Source organism: Ammospiza nelsoni, chromosome 2 (genome assembly GCF_027579445.1).
Source record: "Ammospiza nelsoni isolate bAmmNel1 chromosome 2, bAmmNel1.pri, whole genome shotgun sequence".
Taxonomy (NCBI): Eukaryota; Metazoa; Chordata; class Aves; order Passeriformes; family Passerellidae; genus Ammospiza; species Ammospiza nelsoni.
In genome coordinates this window covers 10,084,303-10,102,728 of record NC_080634.1, presented here as the reverse complement: position 1 = coordinate 10,102,728, position 18,426 = coordinate 10,084,303, and the positions used below count along the sequence as shown (strand labels likewise).

General features: G+C 40.1%; 1 protein-coding gene across 1 annotated transcript in view; it reads left to right on the top strand.

The window, feature by feature from the left end:
* The first annotated feature begins 180 nt into the window (after positions 1-180).
* Positions 181-18,426, top strand: part of ROBO2 (roundabout guidance receptor 2) — a 433,355-nt gene continuing 415,109 nt past the window's right edge. Inside the window, exon 1 of the mRNA XM_059493583.1 lies at positions 181-734. Within this exon, the coding sequence (XP_059349566.1) occupies positions 680-734 (55 nt within the window). The 5' untranslated portion in view covers positions 181-679. The remainder of the gene's footprint in view (positions 735-18,426) is intronic.

The window sequence follows — 18,426 nt, the reverse complement described above, 5'->3', positions numbered from 1 at the left end:
ATCTTTTTTTCTTTTGAGGGGATGCTGAGAAAGCAAGCCGTTCCCCTCCCGTGTAGCACATTGCCTGGGCGTTCCTATTATGGAAGTTAAGTGAGAAACTCTGCAGCTTGAACTGATTTGGGGAGAGAAAGGGAGAGAGAAAGGGGGTAGGGGGAGGGCGAGAGCGAGAGGAAGGCAAAATAGCCGAACCAAACCAATGGTTTTCCTGCAAAGTGCCGGGAAGTTTGTGGAGCACTTTCTAGGAACCAGGTCCTTTCTCAGAGTCTCTCCTTGTCTTCCGAAGAAAGAGCTTGCTTTTGGATTGCCATGGATCCTAAGGAGAGTCTTAGACACACTTGAATAATTCCCCTGCTTGGGCTGGATTGGTGGGAATTTAGGAAGGAGCGTGTGTGCAAAGCAGAAGCCTTCGGAGCTCACTCGCTGCTTCTCTAATCTGTATGGATCTAAAAGTGTCACATTCAAGACCTTTGCATCTCCAGCTTTTGAATTGAAGATTTCCCTTTCCACTTTAAGTAGCTGCTAGGAAACTGAAAACTTTTGGACCTACCTCTTACTGGCTTTGGATACTTTTTTCTTTTTTTCTCCTTTTTTTCTTTTTTTTTTTTTTTTTTCCTTTTTTAAAAAAAATCTCTGTGGAATTGGTCTCGCAAGCGATCGGGATTGTTTTTAATATGTCAAAATGGGTCTGCTGACGCCACTCCTGCTCTTCGGATTTGCGTTTTTACAAGTCTATGGTAAGTTCGCTTATTTTAGATATGTCATTTCTGTGCAGGAATCCCCTTCATCTGAATTTGATTTGGGACAGCACATGGATGGCATTATAAGCTTTAACGTTACAGAGCCCTAAGTTTGTTTCTGGTATAAAAATGGAATTTGGGGAGGGAGGGATCGGAAGAGGGAGCATGCATGTTTCCAATAAGCAGCCCTTCCCGTCTCCTAACTTAATGGAAAAGCAGCTTATGAATGGAATAATGTCAGCTTGAGGTGGCGAGCAAAGAGTAAAAAAACTACCGTGATAAATCTTTTATTTGGGGGTGGGGAGCGGGAAGGAGAAAGGAGAAGCAGAGCGCTGTTGTATTACTGGCGTTACTTTGCCGCCTTCTATTGTTAAACTTTGCACGGGTAGCGCCAGCAGATGAAATAAATAGGTTAGCCCTGCCTGGGCTCCAGGTGAGGCGGACTGGCGGATTTCCAGAGTCCCTCAGCGCCTCGCTCGGCGCTGGCGAGCGGCGGGAAGGGAGGGAATGGAGGGAAGGGAATGAAGGGAGGGAAGGAGGCGGGCAGGGAGCGCGGGGCGGCGGCGGCCCCGAGCACCCCGCTCCGCCTCTCTCCGCCGAGCCGGGCAGGGCAGGGCAGGTGGGGCGGCAGCGTCCCCCGGCAGCTCCGCGCTCATGCCGAGCTCCCCGGAGGGAGGGTTTGCGTGAAGCTGTAGCGACGTCTGGGGAAAGGGTGGGATTCCTCATGAACGCCCTCCCCCTCCCCTTTGGGTGTGCTCTGCAACGTTTCTTGTGGTTTCGAGTTTAAGTGCTGGATGGGGAGCTGTAAATTACCATCTCGGGGAAGCACGGTTTGGCAGGGCGAGAACTTCAGTGCAAGGGCAAATTGCCTTTCAGAGGAGGGGTGGGCGCTGTGCTGCTGCTCAGGCCGTGGGTGCACCCGAGCAGCTCAAGCACACGATGGGGAGCGAGCATCCCGCTCTACAGAGGGTGTGCTGGCCCCAATGCTCCACAGCCCGGCTAGCACTGGGTGTCAGCAGCGTTAAACAGCCCTTTGCCTTTGGGGTGAATGCGGTGTCTGGGACCCTGGATGTCTCTGCTGTCTGTCAGAGCAAACTTTGTTCCAAGAGGCTGTTCACAGCATTCGCTACATCAGTCCCGAGGCAAGGGCTCCGGGTTTATTGTTTGCAGTCGCAGAACGCTTTGGGTGTTTCTCCACCACCCCCTAGCAAGAAAGGAGGCAGAACAGAAGAGGGACAGATTCAAGTGCAGTTTTACCTTGGGTGCATGATATGCTCTGCAGTTCAATCTTAGGCTTTGTCAGTCGATAAGAAAATTTCTGCATAATGTATGCACATGCTAAACTAAACAGGAGAAGTTTTAACTGTGAAAGGATTTAATGGAACATTTATGTCTGTCAGTGCAATCATAGTTCTGAAGGGATTTGGTTTTATGTTTTGTTCTGTTTTTCTTGCTGTAACAAAAGATCCTTAACTTTAAGGCCACTGATACTGGAGGTATCTTTGTGTACAAATTGCAAACATCAGATTATAGAAATGTAATTATTAGTAAGTGTTCAAAATTGTATGTAGCTAGAAGGAATACAATTAAAGTGCTCAGTGGAAGTGACAGAGTGAATCAGAGGAGCTTGGTGTTACAGAATGTAATTAAAGTACCAGTCTGTTTGGAGATATATGAAACAAATGCAATTAACCAGCTTGCTGGAACGACAGGAGCACGACATAATTTATTCGAGTTTTGTCATGGGGAACACGTGTAGAACGTTTGTTCTGGCTCAGCTTTGTGCGGGTGGGCCGGTGCAGGTGAAGCACGCAGCTAATTTTGAGCCGGACCATTAGGAAAAAAAGGCCAAGCAGCTCCCGGAATTGGATGTGATACTCCCCTTTTGTGGGAAGTTATTGCAGAGACTGTCAAGTTTGCCTGCATTAACAACTCTCTGAAATAAATAAATAAAGAGCTTTGTGGATAGCACTTCATGACCAAGTAGATATAAGCTGTTATTGTCGAAATGACTAACAAGTAGCTTTGAAGAAATACTGGCAGGCAGGCTTGGCACACAGTGCTTTTGTCTCTTTAGAAGCATAGTAATTACAATCACATCTTAGGCTGACATATACCACTAGTTGCTTTGAAAAGAACTCTATCAACATCAGCACCATTTGTGATGCTTTAGTTTAAGAATAAAAGACAAAACCCAACAGACTTCTTGTTTATAGGTCCTTTGTTTGTTTTCTGTGTTTGAAAGTTACCTATTAGTGCATTTCTGGGTTTGAGGGGGTTTTGTTGTTAGGCTTGACTGGATGTTTTTGTTTTTATTCTTGGCAAGAGGTCCAGACATTGACACTGTACCATTTGAGGCATGTTAATCATCCTTTTCTCTTTGAGTTTGCTTTTATTTAGTTGTTGAAAAGTGGTATAGATCAAAATGATAATATTTTTCTTCTAAAGTTATTTTTGCTGTCCATGGTTTTAGAACACCTGAAAATTACACAGCTCAATGAAAGTGGCAGAGAACATGTGCTACATACACATAGTTGGTTTTAGGGGTTTTATTATTGTGCTTTTGATTTTCCTGTAACCCTGCCCATGTTCTTGCACTCTGATGAGTGAATAACTTCCATTACCTTTTTCTTTAGCTATCAGTCTTGGTTATTGTTCTTGACACAAAGGAAACAAAGAAAAAATCAGACACAAAAAAATCTCAAATACCAAAACACACACGACAGACAGCAGAACACCTCACTAGACATAAAGTCTGCACCATAAAGTAAGCCACCTGCTACTGGAGTTAAGTGAGCTGATTACATGTGGATTTTTAATAGTGCTCAATTGATTGTTCTTCCATTGTTCTGTGTTTTGTTGTACTTTTTCCTATAATTAATAAAGTTTATAAGAACAAATATTAGAAGGTAACAACTGATGTGAACATAGGTATTGGTGAGCCAGACCCTTGCCTGGTAGGACTCATAAGTACTTTCAATGAAAACGACAACTTTTTATGTCAGAGCTGGCTTTTAATCCCTTGAAAATTGCAAGTGTGATGCTCTTGGATGGGAGAAGGTGTTAACGATATATGAGAGTAATTCTGAAAAAAACAGCCTTTTATCACCATATTAATATATTTCAAAAGCACTTCTTAATGGAATGTATGCATCTGAAGTGGTGTGGTGCAACATTCTGTATCTCTTTTCCTTTTTATTTTTTTAAAATTAATTTTATTTCTTCATGCCAATGATCTACACATCTGTGGCCTTGTGCAGTCCCTGTTGCCTGTTGGAGAACATGGCTTACATATAAAGCTGGAGTATGTTGTTCCAGGGAATATTTGAGCTGACAGGGTCCTGATCTCTCATGTGAGTTTTGCTGTTGATGGATAACCTTTGCTTCTGTGGAATGTGTGCATTTTAATGCCTTAAAATTCTGGAGACTTTGCAGTTTTGTTTCTGTTACCTTGGTCTTCCATAGGACCTAATTCTGCAGAGCATTTCAGTGCTTCCATCTCTTAGCCACAGTCTTGCTCAAGTTAATAAGAATTTAAACACGTTTCAAGTTAATCACAGGCTTTAAAACTTTGCTAAGTAAGGATGAATGTATGCCTATGATGACAAGTTTTGCTGAATTAGTCTTAAGATTTTGCTTTCTTTATTTCCTGTCTTGTAAGTCACCATTGGAACAATAAGTTTTCATGTGCAGAAGATAAGCAGTGAAGGAACCCTGTCCTTGTACTTGCAGAAATGGATGTGCTTGAAAAGCAAATGATAATCCAGGTTCTTTGGTTTGTGTCTTTGCTAATTTGGAGCTCTGCAAAAGGTCTGATACTCCACAAATCTTCCTGAAAAGTTGAAATTAGGGGGCTTAAGCCTTTATCTGAGTTGCACTGACTTCAATAATCCTTCCATTAGCAACTCTTTGTAATGATGGGATTGATATTGCTCAGGGAAATTGAGTTTTAGCAATGCAGGCTAAAGATATGCAACCTTAAAAGTAGACAAAAGAATTAAAGTACATTTTTAAGGATGCTTAAAAAGTATCAAGGAGATGTGCCAAAAGTGTGATGGGAGAAAAAGGAGGGGGGCTTTGGCTGGTCTGTCCAGTCAGCTCCATTTGCAGGAATCTCTTTTCCATAGCAATGCTATGTGGGCTCATAGCCCTGAATTCAAGACGTGCTCTGTCCACTGCTGAACCATTTAGTGGAAATTACCGAAGGGTATGCAATGGCTTTTTAGCCATTTGCTACCCTTGAATTGCTATTCAAATATTGATCTGGGCTAAATAGATTGCTAACAGGACCTGTGCATTCTGTTTCTGCCACCTAAGAGGACGCTGCTGTCAGGTTTTATCTGTTATCTCAGCTGGCATGGCTAAGCGTGCTCTTCCCGTGGCTGCCATCTGGCTCTCACTTCTCACACCAACCTTGGGGAGGGTTCTTAGTGATCATATTGATGCTGTCTCTTGCCAAGAGACTCCCTTACTGGTGTGCTTTTCTACTTTGCTGTAGAAATCTCTTTATTTCGCAAGAAGGTGGCAGAATACAGCAAGTACTTGCTTTTGCCAAATAAATAAATAAATAAATAAATATGTTGGCTTTTTGGTTTCTTACATGGAACTGAATTTTTAAAGTTCCCTTTTATTGTTGCCTGAGGATTCTGGTACTTATGTTTTGACAGTACACATGCCATGTATGTTCAAAACTATTTGTTTTGGTATGTAGACGGGTACAGGATCTTATCCTAAATCACTACTTCAGAGAGAATGCTGAGGGTACCTTTTATGCAGGATGGTCATGTGGACTGTTAGTTATGAGATCTTTGAATGCAAAATATTTGTATAGAAATAGAGGTTTGCAGATGTGTATTTTAGTGTCATGATCTTTACTCTCACAACTGACTTCTGTTATAAATTGTGCACAACAGTTGAACAATTATAAGCTCATTAATAAGACTGAGTTTAGTGTTGTCCTCACCTTAAACCTTTTCCTTAACAAAATAACTGCTAATCACCTGTGGTTAATAACTTTTGTTGTTATAGTGGATAATAAAATAAGGCCCATGAATTTAGGTGCTGATTCTGCACCACTGAAATCTGTTGAGTTCACAGAACTCTGAGAAAGCAGGCAATGTTATCTTAGCTTGCTGATAACAGGATGATTGCCACAGGATGAAGTTGGCTTCTTCTTACATGCAACACTACAACATCTACAAACATACTAGAGGGTACAAGTGTGTATTGGTGCCTCAGTTCTGCTCACTCCTTTCCACAGTGCTCTCTTTACTAGAGTAGAGTTGCCCTTTGTAGCAGAAAAGCTAATTCTTGTGCTATGTGGTGTAGGTGCACAGTTTGTGGTGATTGGGAGTGGGGCTGTGGCTGAGCCTCATCCCCAATGAGCTGCAGCTGTGAAAAACAGGTGAGCAGCATTGAAGGTAACGAGCCATGGAGTGCCCAGGGGCACTGGCCAACCACAAAGGGAACAGAGGGCACACAGGTGCAGTGCATCAGCAGGAGGGGATAAAAGGCTGGGCTAAAGAACGAGAGGGGCAGGTATTTGCAGCCTTCTGAAGTGATCAGGTGGTGCTCTGTCTTGAAGCCTTCTGATATGGTATGGTGTTACTCTGTATGGGTTGAAGCTTTCTATTCTGTGATGGTACTCAGTGTATTTTGGCTATCTCAGCTGCAGCATGTGCTGTGACAATGTCATGTATGTAAAGCTATGCATCCTTAATGCTTTTTCATGCCAAAAGTTCATGAAATAAAAAAATGGCTTTTTAATTTCATCTCTGCAGCTTTTCTTGACATTGCTGCCATGGAAGAGATCAAAGATGTTCTCTTAATTTTATTAAAATGATAGCTTTGATCAATTAATACATGAGCAGCAGTGGACAAACTAACCAGTAGTACCCATGTAAGAACTTGCTGATACTTATATTGAGCTGCTGTGCTCTGATGGCCAAGACTTGCTGAGATTCATCTCTGGGTTCTGGGCAAATATGAAGTGAGGTTATTCGTCTGAATGTTGTTCTGGCAGAAGTATCTTGTGCATGTGCTTTGAACTTTAAGCTCTTTACCACTCTCCCCCAGTCATTTTTGATGTAATTTTTTTCTGAGCAATTTTTTTTCCTGTAAACTAACTAAATAACTGTTATTATCTGTATATCCCTGAGTTAATACATCTGTTTGACTGGGTTGTGAGAGAGCTTTCTGCTTATGTACTAGATCGGTTGGCAAACATGATTCCTTGTTGCTTGTTTGCATTGTTGTTTCTACCAGGAACCGTCGTGTCTCTGGCTTGCTGATAACTGAAGGTCACCCTTATCTGGTGATTCCAGTGTGTGTTTTGTAACCCATCGAGATTGTGTGCATGCAGGTGCTATTGCAGGCTTCCAGTCCCGTTATTTGTCGTGGTTGTGGGGATGCTCCTTCAGTTCTGCCTCCCTGAATGATGACTGGAAGAGCACAAAATGTCTTTGGGTTCATTCCTTATCATTTTCAGTTGCTCAATGCACAAGCATTGTTTGGAGCATCCTTAGTGATATGTGGTATTTGCTTGCAGAATGACCCTTGTCAGTGAGTCTTCATTGTACCATTCAGTTCCAGCAGAATTCTTGAATCTGATGACAGTGAAGGACCTGCCATTGTGCTGCTTTATACTTTGTTATATCCTGCTTTTAGGTTTTTTCCTCGTTTTCCTCACATTAGCTCGGAGAACAGTTAATTTGGTCTGGTATATGGAAATGAACTGGTAGGATGAGTGGGGATGCCAGGAGCTGAGTATGGTCTGACTCATTAGAGACTACCTAGATGGTTGTGCCACCCTGTCTGTTGCAGCATATGGTCCTTTTGTTTGTATTTAGGCATTGCCTCTATAGCTTCAGTGCAGTGTGCCAAGGAGACTAGAGCATCTCTGTGATGTGCCTGTCACAAATGCAGATTGGACAAATAAGTAAGGAATTATGGCCAGCAGCAAGGTGTAAAACACAGAGAGCTGCGGTTCACTCATATTAATCACTTGCCATTGATTACAAGAGAAACTGAGTGGAAAAAATGTAACCTTTTGAAACCAAAATGTCAGGTAACTGACATCAGTCAACTTCTCATTTATTGTGAATGGAGGGACAGTTCATGCCAGGGTACCAGAGGTACTTTTTTTTACTGCTGTGAAAATGTCAAAGAGTTAAAAAGCAGTTGTGAAGAGTATTCAGTGCTGGAGGAGCTTTATAATCATGGGTTCTCAGGCTGTCATTCTGTGCAGTTTTCAAGGTCTTCATGTTCTGTAGCCTCGATGATTTCATCCTGGCAAATGGAATGGCCAATTTTAACAGTTCATTTTATCCTGAATTCTGCAACTAAAAGATGGACAATAGTTAATTTCAGCAGTAAGAAAAATTCAAATGGCATTGCAAAGCTGTTGGACCAAACTAGTTGGAAAAGTGTGTTTTCTTCACCTGGCTTGCCTTTCCCTGGAGAACTTGGTCTCTTTGGGACTGTCACTCCATAGTAGAAGCTTGCAGGTAAAAGGTCTTTGGGTGCATTCTCCTTCTCATTTTCCAGAGTATATTGTGTCACCTTTGAGACCTGGAGCTGCTTATTGTTCCTGTGTGTACAGGAGCACTGCCACACTCTGACAGTTTTCTGGAGAGAGAAATTGCACTGTCAGCTGGGAGAAAGAGTGGAATAGTAGCCTGGTTCCAGGTCCATGGCTTGATGGAGAGAGACACCCAAGGGAAGAGCAGGGTTTTAGATGGTGTAGGGAATGATCAGGGCAGCAAAGCGCCTCAGTCATGCTTACCAGGGGAGTGCTGGCCCTGAGCACTGCAGGGTTGTTTCATGCTCAGTATGTTTAGGCTTTTATCATTGCTGTGTTGTTTGTACATCACTTAGCCATGAAGTGAATAAGCTTTTCTGTTAAATTGTTTTAGTCCAGGTTTGGTTGGAGTGGCTTCAAGAAAATGCTTATTTGTAGTTTGATGCAGTGAACCAAGATCTGAGCTGGCTTTAACCTGATGCACTGCAGAAGTACTGTGATAAATTGGCTGGAGCTTTTTGTATGTGTGTTTTTATGATATGAAAGAAGAATTCAGTGGACTGACTAAAATGGTTGTTTATATCAAGAAAACAGCTATTAAACAAGGAGCTTCTAGTGGGGAAAAAAATTAACTATCAGAAGTATTGCAGGCTGCATTTTATCCTTGATCTCTGCATCTGTTCTGTCATCAAACTGGATTTTAAATTATAATGCTTTAAAATATAATGGTTTGGTTAGTCAGCGTGACTTTGCTATTCAGATGTATGTCTGAGTTCTCCGTTTGGTTGTTTTCTTCTGCTTGAACTTGTTTCATCATCTTAAACTGTACAGTGTGGTCTTTACCAAATGAGATCAGACAATGTGTTCTGTAACATGTAAATCTTATCTATGGGGTAAAAGCTCAGCATTTGAATAGGAGGATCCTATGATAAAATTGTCTCTTTTAGTGCTGTTGTGTTTAAATCCCTAAGAGTAGTTTTCTCTGTGTATAGAACTAGATTAAAATAACCCAAAACAACTGTATGGAGAGATCATTAGAAGTGAGTGTAGATGTAAGTATAGAAAATAACTTCAGAAACTGTACGGGATAGAATTTATATCCCGGAAAGCTAAACTCCAAACAGTAGTAGGAACTATTAAAGCACTGAATTAAAGGCAAATGAAATGTGACAAGTAAGCAAACAGATATTTAAGTAAATATGAATCAGTGTAAACCAGTTTCACCAGAACTGCTTATTATTGCTATTATTTACTGAGTCTTTTTTGACAACTGCTCAATTTAGAATCAAATGCAAAAGAACATATGTCTGTCTTTGTATGACCCCAAATATCTCTGTTCCCCCTTTCAGCAGACAACATGCCTTTTTGCCCCCTAAGTGATTTTTGGTTGCTAGGAGAAGTGCAATGGTCTGCCCTGCTCTTTATCCAGCAGTAAAACTGAGAAGTGCATTGAGGTAAAGAGAGGGGCAAAGCACAGTGTAGGCCATGAATCACGACTTGTCTCTAATATGTCCACTTTGTTCCCACTTTTTCTTTGAGAACTTTTGTTTTTACTAATGGTGTTTCTTTCCAGCTGATCTCTTGAAGCTATTCAGAAAGTTAAAAAAAAAGAAAGAAGAAAATTGTGCTGTTAAGAGTCCACTCAGAGGAACAAAAAAAGGAGGGGGGGAGACTTTGAGACTTATTCATGGAGGCACAGTGGTAGCAATGCACAACTCAGTGAATGGCTCCAGTCAGCTGCTGTTAAACCTGGGTGATTGATCCTTCTGGTTTTTGCTAGAGCTAGAAAAGCGTGCAAAAAGTCTTCTAGTGCTCCTGCCAGTTTTAGGGCAAGATATTGAAGTTGTTTGCAAACTATTTCAAACAGCAGAATCCTCAGTGTTCTTGAAGCATTCAAGTGGCAATGTTGCATTATGTGTGCTAAAATCAGAAAGGATTGTTAATAACTGTGGTACTCTTGTTCTAATTTGTGAAATCCTTTATTCAGTTTTTTAAATAATGCTTTTTTCAAATAATTGTGTGCTGTGGCACAAGAATCACTTGACCATCACCTCCTGCAGTGATCTAAAAGTGGCCTTATCTAAATGTCATTGGCTGCTTATAAACCTTGTCTATTAGAAATGGTTGTATGTGGTGATGTAACGGGTATAAATTATTTGGCAATATTGTCTATATTAATAGACTATCAAAATCATGAGAGCTATGGCAGATTTCACTTGAAATTGATTGCAGGATGAATGTATAGACAATATATTTTTTTCCTCAAGTGCTTAATGAAACAGCCTGGAGAACAGTCTTAAAGTAATAATTATATCTCTCAAGAAAGATTGCTCTAGAGGCTGGGTGTGAGTCCTGTGAATGAGGAAACTGAACTTGTGGCTGCAGAGATCTGGGGTTTGGGCTGTGGAAACAGCAGACTGCCTGTGGACAGAACAGGCCACTGTATCATCCCTTACCAGGACTAAATGCTGAGTGGTCAAGGGTCTCATTACCAATGTAAAATGTTGTGTTGACTCAATTTAGTGACATGCAGATAATGGAGAAATTCAATGATGATGTACTTGGAAAAATAGTGCAGCAACTTGTAACGATTTGTTATTCCCAAAGGATCTAAACTGGTTTCACCCATATTTTCAAGGCTGTTGGGTGACCTGGCAGAACTGGGTTGAGTCCCAGTGCAGTTTAATGGAATTTGTGTCTGTTTAGGTCAGGCCTGAATTTGCCCCCAGGGAGAAATGAAGATGGAAGCGTTGTAAGTTAAATTACAGGGAACTGGCTCTATCTTACAGGCTGCTGATGGGGGTGGGGGTGTGTGTGGTTCTTTTATGTGTGGTGGTTTCTTTTATTTTCCTTCCTGATCCATGCAGACTCTAGGAGTATTTTAAATACCATCCAAAGTACAGCTGAGTTTTCAGTTACTTCCATGAAAGCTGCAAGTGCTGAGACTGAGAATTTTCCCTCCATAAATCACAGCAGATGTTGCTTGAGTTGTTCTTCAGTGCTACCCCCAAAGCACTCTTGTCCTTCTTCCTGCTGAGACCTACAACGGCTTTGTTGCTGAATGTGGATATTGGTTAAAGAATCTGGATTAGCTGTTCATATGTCAATATAAAGGATGTGCCCAGTGCCACTTGGGAACTCCATGGCAGAAGGAATAGTAAGGTTTGGTCTCCTGAAACACAGCTGATGGTGGGAGAGGTGTGCAGTTGTTTGTAGTTGAGGAAGAAGGGCAGCTTGAACTGTTTCTGCTGCTGCTACATCTGTTTGTCTGATATCTAAAACAAGGCAACTTTTGAGGTTCAGGAGAATCAAAATGGAAGAATCACAGACCATTAAATATGCATCCTAGTGAAAATTTTCCTTGCTGTTACTTATTTAATAGTCCTGCTACACTGAATTAAGAAGGAGAAAAGAGGGAGAGGGAGATTCAGCACTGCTGGCTTGGGACAGGGGTTGTGGGGGGAACAGGCGCTGCTGAGGTGCACGGAGCAATGCTTATCCTTCCTTGTGCCTCTGGGAGCCTAAATATGCTAGGGAAGGAGTCAGGAAACAAGGGGTAGCTGTGGGCTTGTCTGAAATTAGACAAAACCTCTTGTAGATGGTGACATTTAGCTGAATGTCTCTGCTGTTTCCTTTCCTTATTAGTGCAACTCAACATGCTGAAGGAAGGACCATTTTCCAGAGATCTTGTGTGTTTCCCAGATCCCGATGCCTTTGTAGGATAAACTTTCAGATTGAGTAGCCTACATCTATTTAAATAAGGAGCAGTTTATAGCTATGATGTTGAAGTGGAAAAGCAAGCAAGGAAAGCAGGTTTGCCTGCACTTTTCCTTTCATAGGAGATAAATCTTTGACCATCTCTTACACTTTCTTTCTGCCCTCCTTCTAAGTCTATTTCCTAGCATTTTGATGTGATGAAGGATGTGTGACTTTCTTGTCAGGTTTCAAATGTGAAATCTCCTCACTCTGAGTGCTTTACATTTCTAATTGTAGAACACTTTCCTCTGCATAGGCCAGAAAATGAGAAATGTCTTCGCTCACTACACAGAAATCAGTGGAGTTGAAACTTCTAGGTTTATTCTAGGCCAGGGATAAAAATGTGCTCTTGTGTTTATGGATTTTCATTCTCTGTGCTCTTCATCTGCTTCCTCTTCTGTGTTTTATTCATGTCACTTGCTTCCTTATATTTCATAGTTGAAGAGTTCATTGTATCTTGTTTTCTTGTCAATTGCTTTAGTTTATTTTCCAGCTCCTTTCTGTTCTGTTCATTCTCCTCTGGCTGCTGTTTTCTAACCATGTTGGTTGAATTTGAAGAATTAAAGGACAGCAAAGGTTGGGGAAGGGGGAAGGCAGTGTTGGTGAGGGAGGTACTGTTATGAGAAACTTTGTCCTTTGGCAGGGTTACTTGATGAATTCTCTGCATAGGTAAAGTTCTGTGGAGGCATAATCTTCTGCCATACTTAACTAGTGCCTTGAGGAAGTTAAAATAAACTTACAAAATTTTCATGTGCAAGCCAAATTTTATGTGAAGTTGGAAAAATTCCTGAAAGTTAAATGATGTCTTAAGTCTTCCATTTAGTTTTAAACATAGGAATTTCTCCTCTGTCATGGAGAATTGTCTCTTTCAGTGTGGTGAGAACTACAGGTAACTATGTTTATATATGATTTGTTAAGCTTACTGTTCTTGCAAATGGTTAACTTTATTTATGAAATATTGAGACATGGAAGGATAATAAACTTGAAGTATAGGTGGCTGGGGTTTTTTAGTATTCTACAAAGGTGTTAAGGAAAAAAATAACATGAAAAGCTTAGAGATACTGGGTAGGCATAAACTTATTAGTAATAACACGAGTAAATTATTGTGCTGATACTCCTCTTGAAATAATTGGTATTACTTGAGGACTTAATTTCTGTTTATATAATCTCTGCATTATATATGTGTATAAGAGAAGACTGAGAGGAGATCTCATTGGAGTGCTCAGCATCCTCATGAGGGGCATACATTGATCTCTGTGACCAGTGACAGGACCCAGGGGAGTGGCCCAAAGCTGTGTCAGGGGAAGGTTTAGGGTGGATATCAGGGAAAGGTTCTTTCCCCAGAGGGTGGTTGGGCACTGGAACAGGTTTCCCAGGGCAGTGGTCACAGCTCCATCCTCACAGAGCTCAAGAAGCTTTTGGACAGCAGTGTCAGGCACATGGTGGGGTTCTTAAGGCTGTCCTGTGCCTAGTTTACTTTCTTATATATAAGCTTTTTTATAAATTGGTATTATATATAGCAAAGTAAACTGGGATGGACTTTGATCCTTGTGGGTCCCTTCTGACTGAGAATATTCTGTGATTCTATGATAATGCAGCAAGTGCTACATATGTGCTATACAAAACATCTTGTGAGAGAATTCTCTCAATTTACTAGGTAAGCTGGATGAAATATTTCTGGATGAAAGTTTGTTGTGGGTTTTCTGTTTTGTGGTGTTTTTTTTTTGTTTTTTCTTTTTTTAATTCACAGTTGATCGTAATCTTACTGAAGAACAAATTCTTCTTTTTGTAGTGCAATGTAGATGAAATCCTGACTCAGCAGAAGATGCTGGGAATTTTGTCATCAGCATCAGTGGGGCCACAGTTTTGGTTTTGTTGTGGTTGTCAATGTGGGAGGTTAATGCTGAGAAGGAGATTTTGTTTGTTGGTTTGGTTTTGGTTTGTTTTTTATGATTATACAAAGCTTGAGAGAGTGAATTAAAGCTAAATATGAAGTTGTGATCAGGGAAAAAAAGAGAAAATTGTGCTGTTCAAGAGTCCACTCAGAGGAATAAAAAAAGGAGGTTAACAGATACCAGAAGCTTCAATTGTGCTCTGTTAAAAAAACAGTGGGAAGCCAAGACAATGATGTACAACAGATGAAGCAGTAAGAGGTGCAGTCAGCAGCTTGAGAAAGAAGTCTGTAATACCATGAAAAAAAAACCTGCATTTATATAATAGAGGCTGGCTGTTGACTTATGGTAGCCACCTTTAGCTGCATCTGTCCTCAGGACTAAAACTTTTTACTACTAGAGCAGCCAAAAATCTATTTTTAAACCAATTTGCAAATTAGAAAAGCAGGGGCATTATCTGACAACCAATTCCCTTCGTGCCTCTTCGCATTTGTGTCCGGCTGTCTTACTAGACTTGTTGGTATTCCCAAAACAGGGATGAGGGTAGAATAAATTCGGTCACTCTTTGCATGAGGAGTTATAACCCTTGTGAGCAATTATATTATGAGTTATAATTGTCCTGGCAACAGGAGATACCAGACATTTAAAGGAAATAGAATCATTTAGGTTGGTAAAGAGCTCCAAGGTCAGCAAGTCCAACCTTTAACTGATCACCCCCTAGCCAACTGAACCATAGCACTCAGTGCCACCTCCAGTCATTTCTTGAACACTTTTAGGAACAGTCATTCCACCTCTTCCCTGAGCACCCATTCCAATGTTTATCAACCCTTTCAGTGAAGAAATTGCTCAGCCTGTACACTGAGTACCTGAGACAAAATAGATTCTTTAATTTTCTATGCTATGTCAGAAGACTTTTCAGATCACAATTTACTTTCCTCTGTATAAGCTTTTTTACAAATCAATATGAATTGGTTGCATATGCATGTGATATAAATAAAACCTAACTGGATGTTATAAGCCAAAGAAATAAATCAGGGAATTATTCTATTGCATGTTGTATTCTTGGTGCAGCTGTCTTGGAGAGCTATAAATAGATATTGCTTATTACTTTCACTTGCATTTATTTTTGCTTTAAATGGCAAATGCAGCTATTGTTAAAAGACCTTAAAATCACTTGGAGGGTATGTACTTATATCATTTTGAGAAAATTATGAATGTTCATGTTAAAATATTTGTTAAAATTGTCAGAATGTTGGAACAAGTAGATAAATTGTCATTAAAAATTACTATTTTTTTCTTGTCTTCAAGGAAGAAGTTTTATAGAGGGTTTTTATGTACTTTTCTGAATGCTTATACTGTGATTTTTTTAGTGAAAAAAGACATATCCAAGAGGGAGCAAAAAACAGAATGCAAATCATAGTAGCAGTTTCAAGAAGTGACAAAGTAAAACAAACATAATAGAAAAATAAATACTGTCTTAAAGACCTTCTTTTGCTCCTTTCCAAATATATCAAAGTCAGCAAAAATACTGCTGTAGTTTCAGTAACATCTTCTTTAAAAGTAGCTCTTTCTGGTTTTGTTTTACTTTTCCAGTAATAGAAGAGCTTTTGCTTTGTAAGGATTTTTGGAAGCTTTACTCACTGCCAGTAAATATAGCAAAAATAAGCTAGATCAGTGCACTGAAGTGTTGGAGTGTTCATGGAATATGTATCTAATGTAATGTAGATGTCACTGGCTCTTGTTCCCCTTTCTGCTCAAGGGGGAGAATTGATGCCTTTGCTTCAGAATCCTTCCCCTGATAAAATGAGGTGGACAGTGATGATAGACCTGGCTGGGTGGCACTGTGGCTGTCCCTTTGATAAACCAAATACTCAGAATTTTAGAGAAATATTGTTAAATATGGTGTTCCTGACACCTGGCACTTCTTGCCCACACGGGTGAGACGCTTTGGAGGCGAGTGAGATGACAATTCAGGAGATTGAGACTTAGTGAGATTCCTTTATTATATAATAGGAAATTTATTAAATGAAAATGTTGTTTTATATATATATGTTGTTATATAAAATTATTAATAAAATTAGTAAATGGAGAGCATTACACTTGCTGAATTTTTTGCTAGGGAGTTTTAACTTTTGCTTGTATAAGCAGAGATTCACAGTGTACCTTACAATCTATATTTATGTTTATTTTTAACCTTCCAAGTGGTGGGAGCAATTGAATTAGCTTTGCTGTAGAAACTGGAGAGCGCCTCCTAACTACACAGTGGGAAGGATTAATGAAACAAATCCCTCTGCAAAGTTAAGTTTCATCTCAGCCTAGGTAGCACTAGGTATATAATGCTTTTCCTTTCAAGGAAAGAAGTTATTTATTTCTTTATTTATCTCCAATGCCAATTTTACAGTATAAGATAGAATTTCATGTTTAGAGATCCAAGTGAAAACAGAGACCAAAAAAAAGAATCTCTTCAGACAGGAAATAGATTTCAAAATCCCTTCCAAAATACTGAGAGATTCTATGCCTGCAAATAACAGACCTTGTATTTTGTAATAACTTAAAGTGAGTGGAACGGAGTTTATGTATTATACATCTTAACTGCAGTTCTGAGAGCTGTTACATAACCAATGCAAATAATCTTTTGGACCATAGAGAAGCTAGTCACTTGAACAATACAAAATTAAAATTCCCTGAATATTTATCTGGCTTTATATTGAAAATGAGAGGGTGCAAGTCTTGACAGCTGTAGCAAAACTGGGCTCGTGTCTAGGCACACAGTTATAGCCTGTTCACTTGCTGGGTGTTCATGTAATGCTAAAACACAAAGTGCTAAAAGAAGGATTACTGTTGTATCTCAAACCTAGCACTTAAAACAACAAAAAGAGGAATTAAATCTTTGCTCTGCCTGCACTCTGTTCGTTGAGAGGCCTCTGAAAATAGAGATATAGGTAACTACTTGGTGCCTTAACTCTATTGGTGTTTTAACTTTATACTCCATGAATTGCTGGTCCCCAGTTATAAAGTATTGGTAATTCTATTTAAGTTGGTTTATAAGGCCCTATATTTTGATGTCATACCTTGGATTTCATAGGCCAGCACTCCTCTAGCCATACCTTGTCACATTCATTTGTGTGTCACATTTCATTTGTGCAAAGATTGATAGGCAATGAGCTGCGCCAGCTCTTGAGTGGTGTGAGGACCACATACATGAAGGAGGCAATTTTCCATTTTCCACTTCTGCAGTGGAGGGAGTTCACGGTGCCTGTGTGACACAGGATGTGCCAGACTGTCTCCTTCCGCAGTCTTTATTACTGGATCTTGGTCAAAACCTTGAGGGATATTGTGGGCTCCAAACTGACAGAACTGTGTGATGCTCCTGCACAGGGCTTGCCTGACTGCTGGATGACACTTTGGTAGGGCTGAAACAGCAGGGAATGCCAGGTTCATAAATTTGGGTGGATTTATGAACCTTTATATTACAGACAGCTCTTGTCTGTGGGACTGTTCTTTTGAGGAATTGATTCTTTCATTCACTAATCTACATTCCTTCATTTACTATTACATTCTATTGTGTTTGTTTCAAAATGTTTTGCAATTGCAGCAGCTCGTGGGTGGGAATCTGATGTCACCTATTAGTGTGATTTGTAAGCTAGAAGTGCTCTCCTAATTTGAGGAATTTCAATTATTGTCATGCCTCCTATTGATTAGGTTTTGTTATTTTAGGGCAATTAGCCATCTTTTCAAACCATGAAAGGACTTTTGAAACTCAGCCACTGAGAAAATGGCACTAGACTTTTTATTTTGTACAAGACATAAAAGGCATAGAGTTGTGAGGGTAAAGATATAATCTGAAATACATAAGTTTAAAAATGAAGGAGTGAGATTTATATGTGTTGTAAATAAGAGGTATGGGTGGATAGTTGAATCAAGTGGTGGCCTTTCACCTTTAAGGCAACAGCTTAAATTAATCCTTTGATCCTAAGTTAATTGAGATAAATGGTTTTAGCTTTGTCCCTGGTGTAAAGTAGTCCATATTACAAAATTGCTGTACATCTGTTTGTGCAAACTTGGCATAATCGGTGTTCTCTCAGGACTGAGTTGTCACTGAGAGTGGACTGTTTCTTATTGCTTAGGAAGGTGCTCCCTGTAGGTCAGGGTAAATGGCCTTGTTGGGTCTGTGAAGGAAATCTGCTCCTGCCTCTCTCAATAATCCCAAACTGACAGATTTGTCAGAAATGTTCTAAGTGCTATAGCTGTTCTTTTAAATAAAGTTAAAAAAACAAAACAAAACAAAACCTTTTTAGTATAAAGAAATTAAGTCAGTAGGAGACTGGATCTTATTTTCTTACATCTGGTAGGAATCCAGATGCTCGGAGTTGTTAAAATCGCCTAACTTAACATTTGCTCATGACAGATAGCCTTCAGTGATGGTCTTGAACTTCATGGAAGATAAATTAACGTAGTATATATTATTATCTATTTAGGACTAGGTTGAACTTCAGTGAAGGAAGGCATGTGGCTTTCCTTC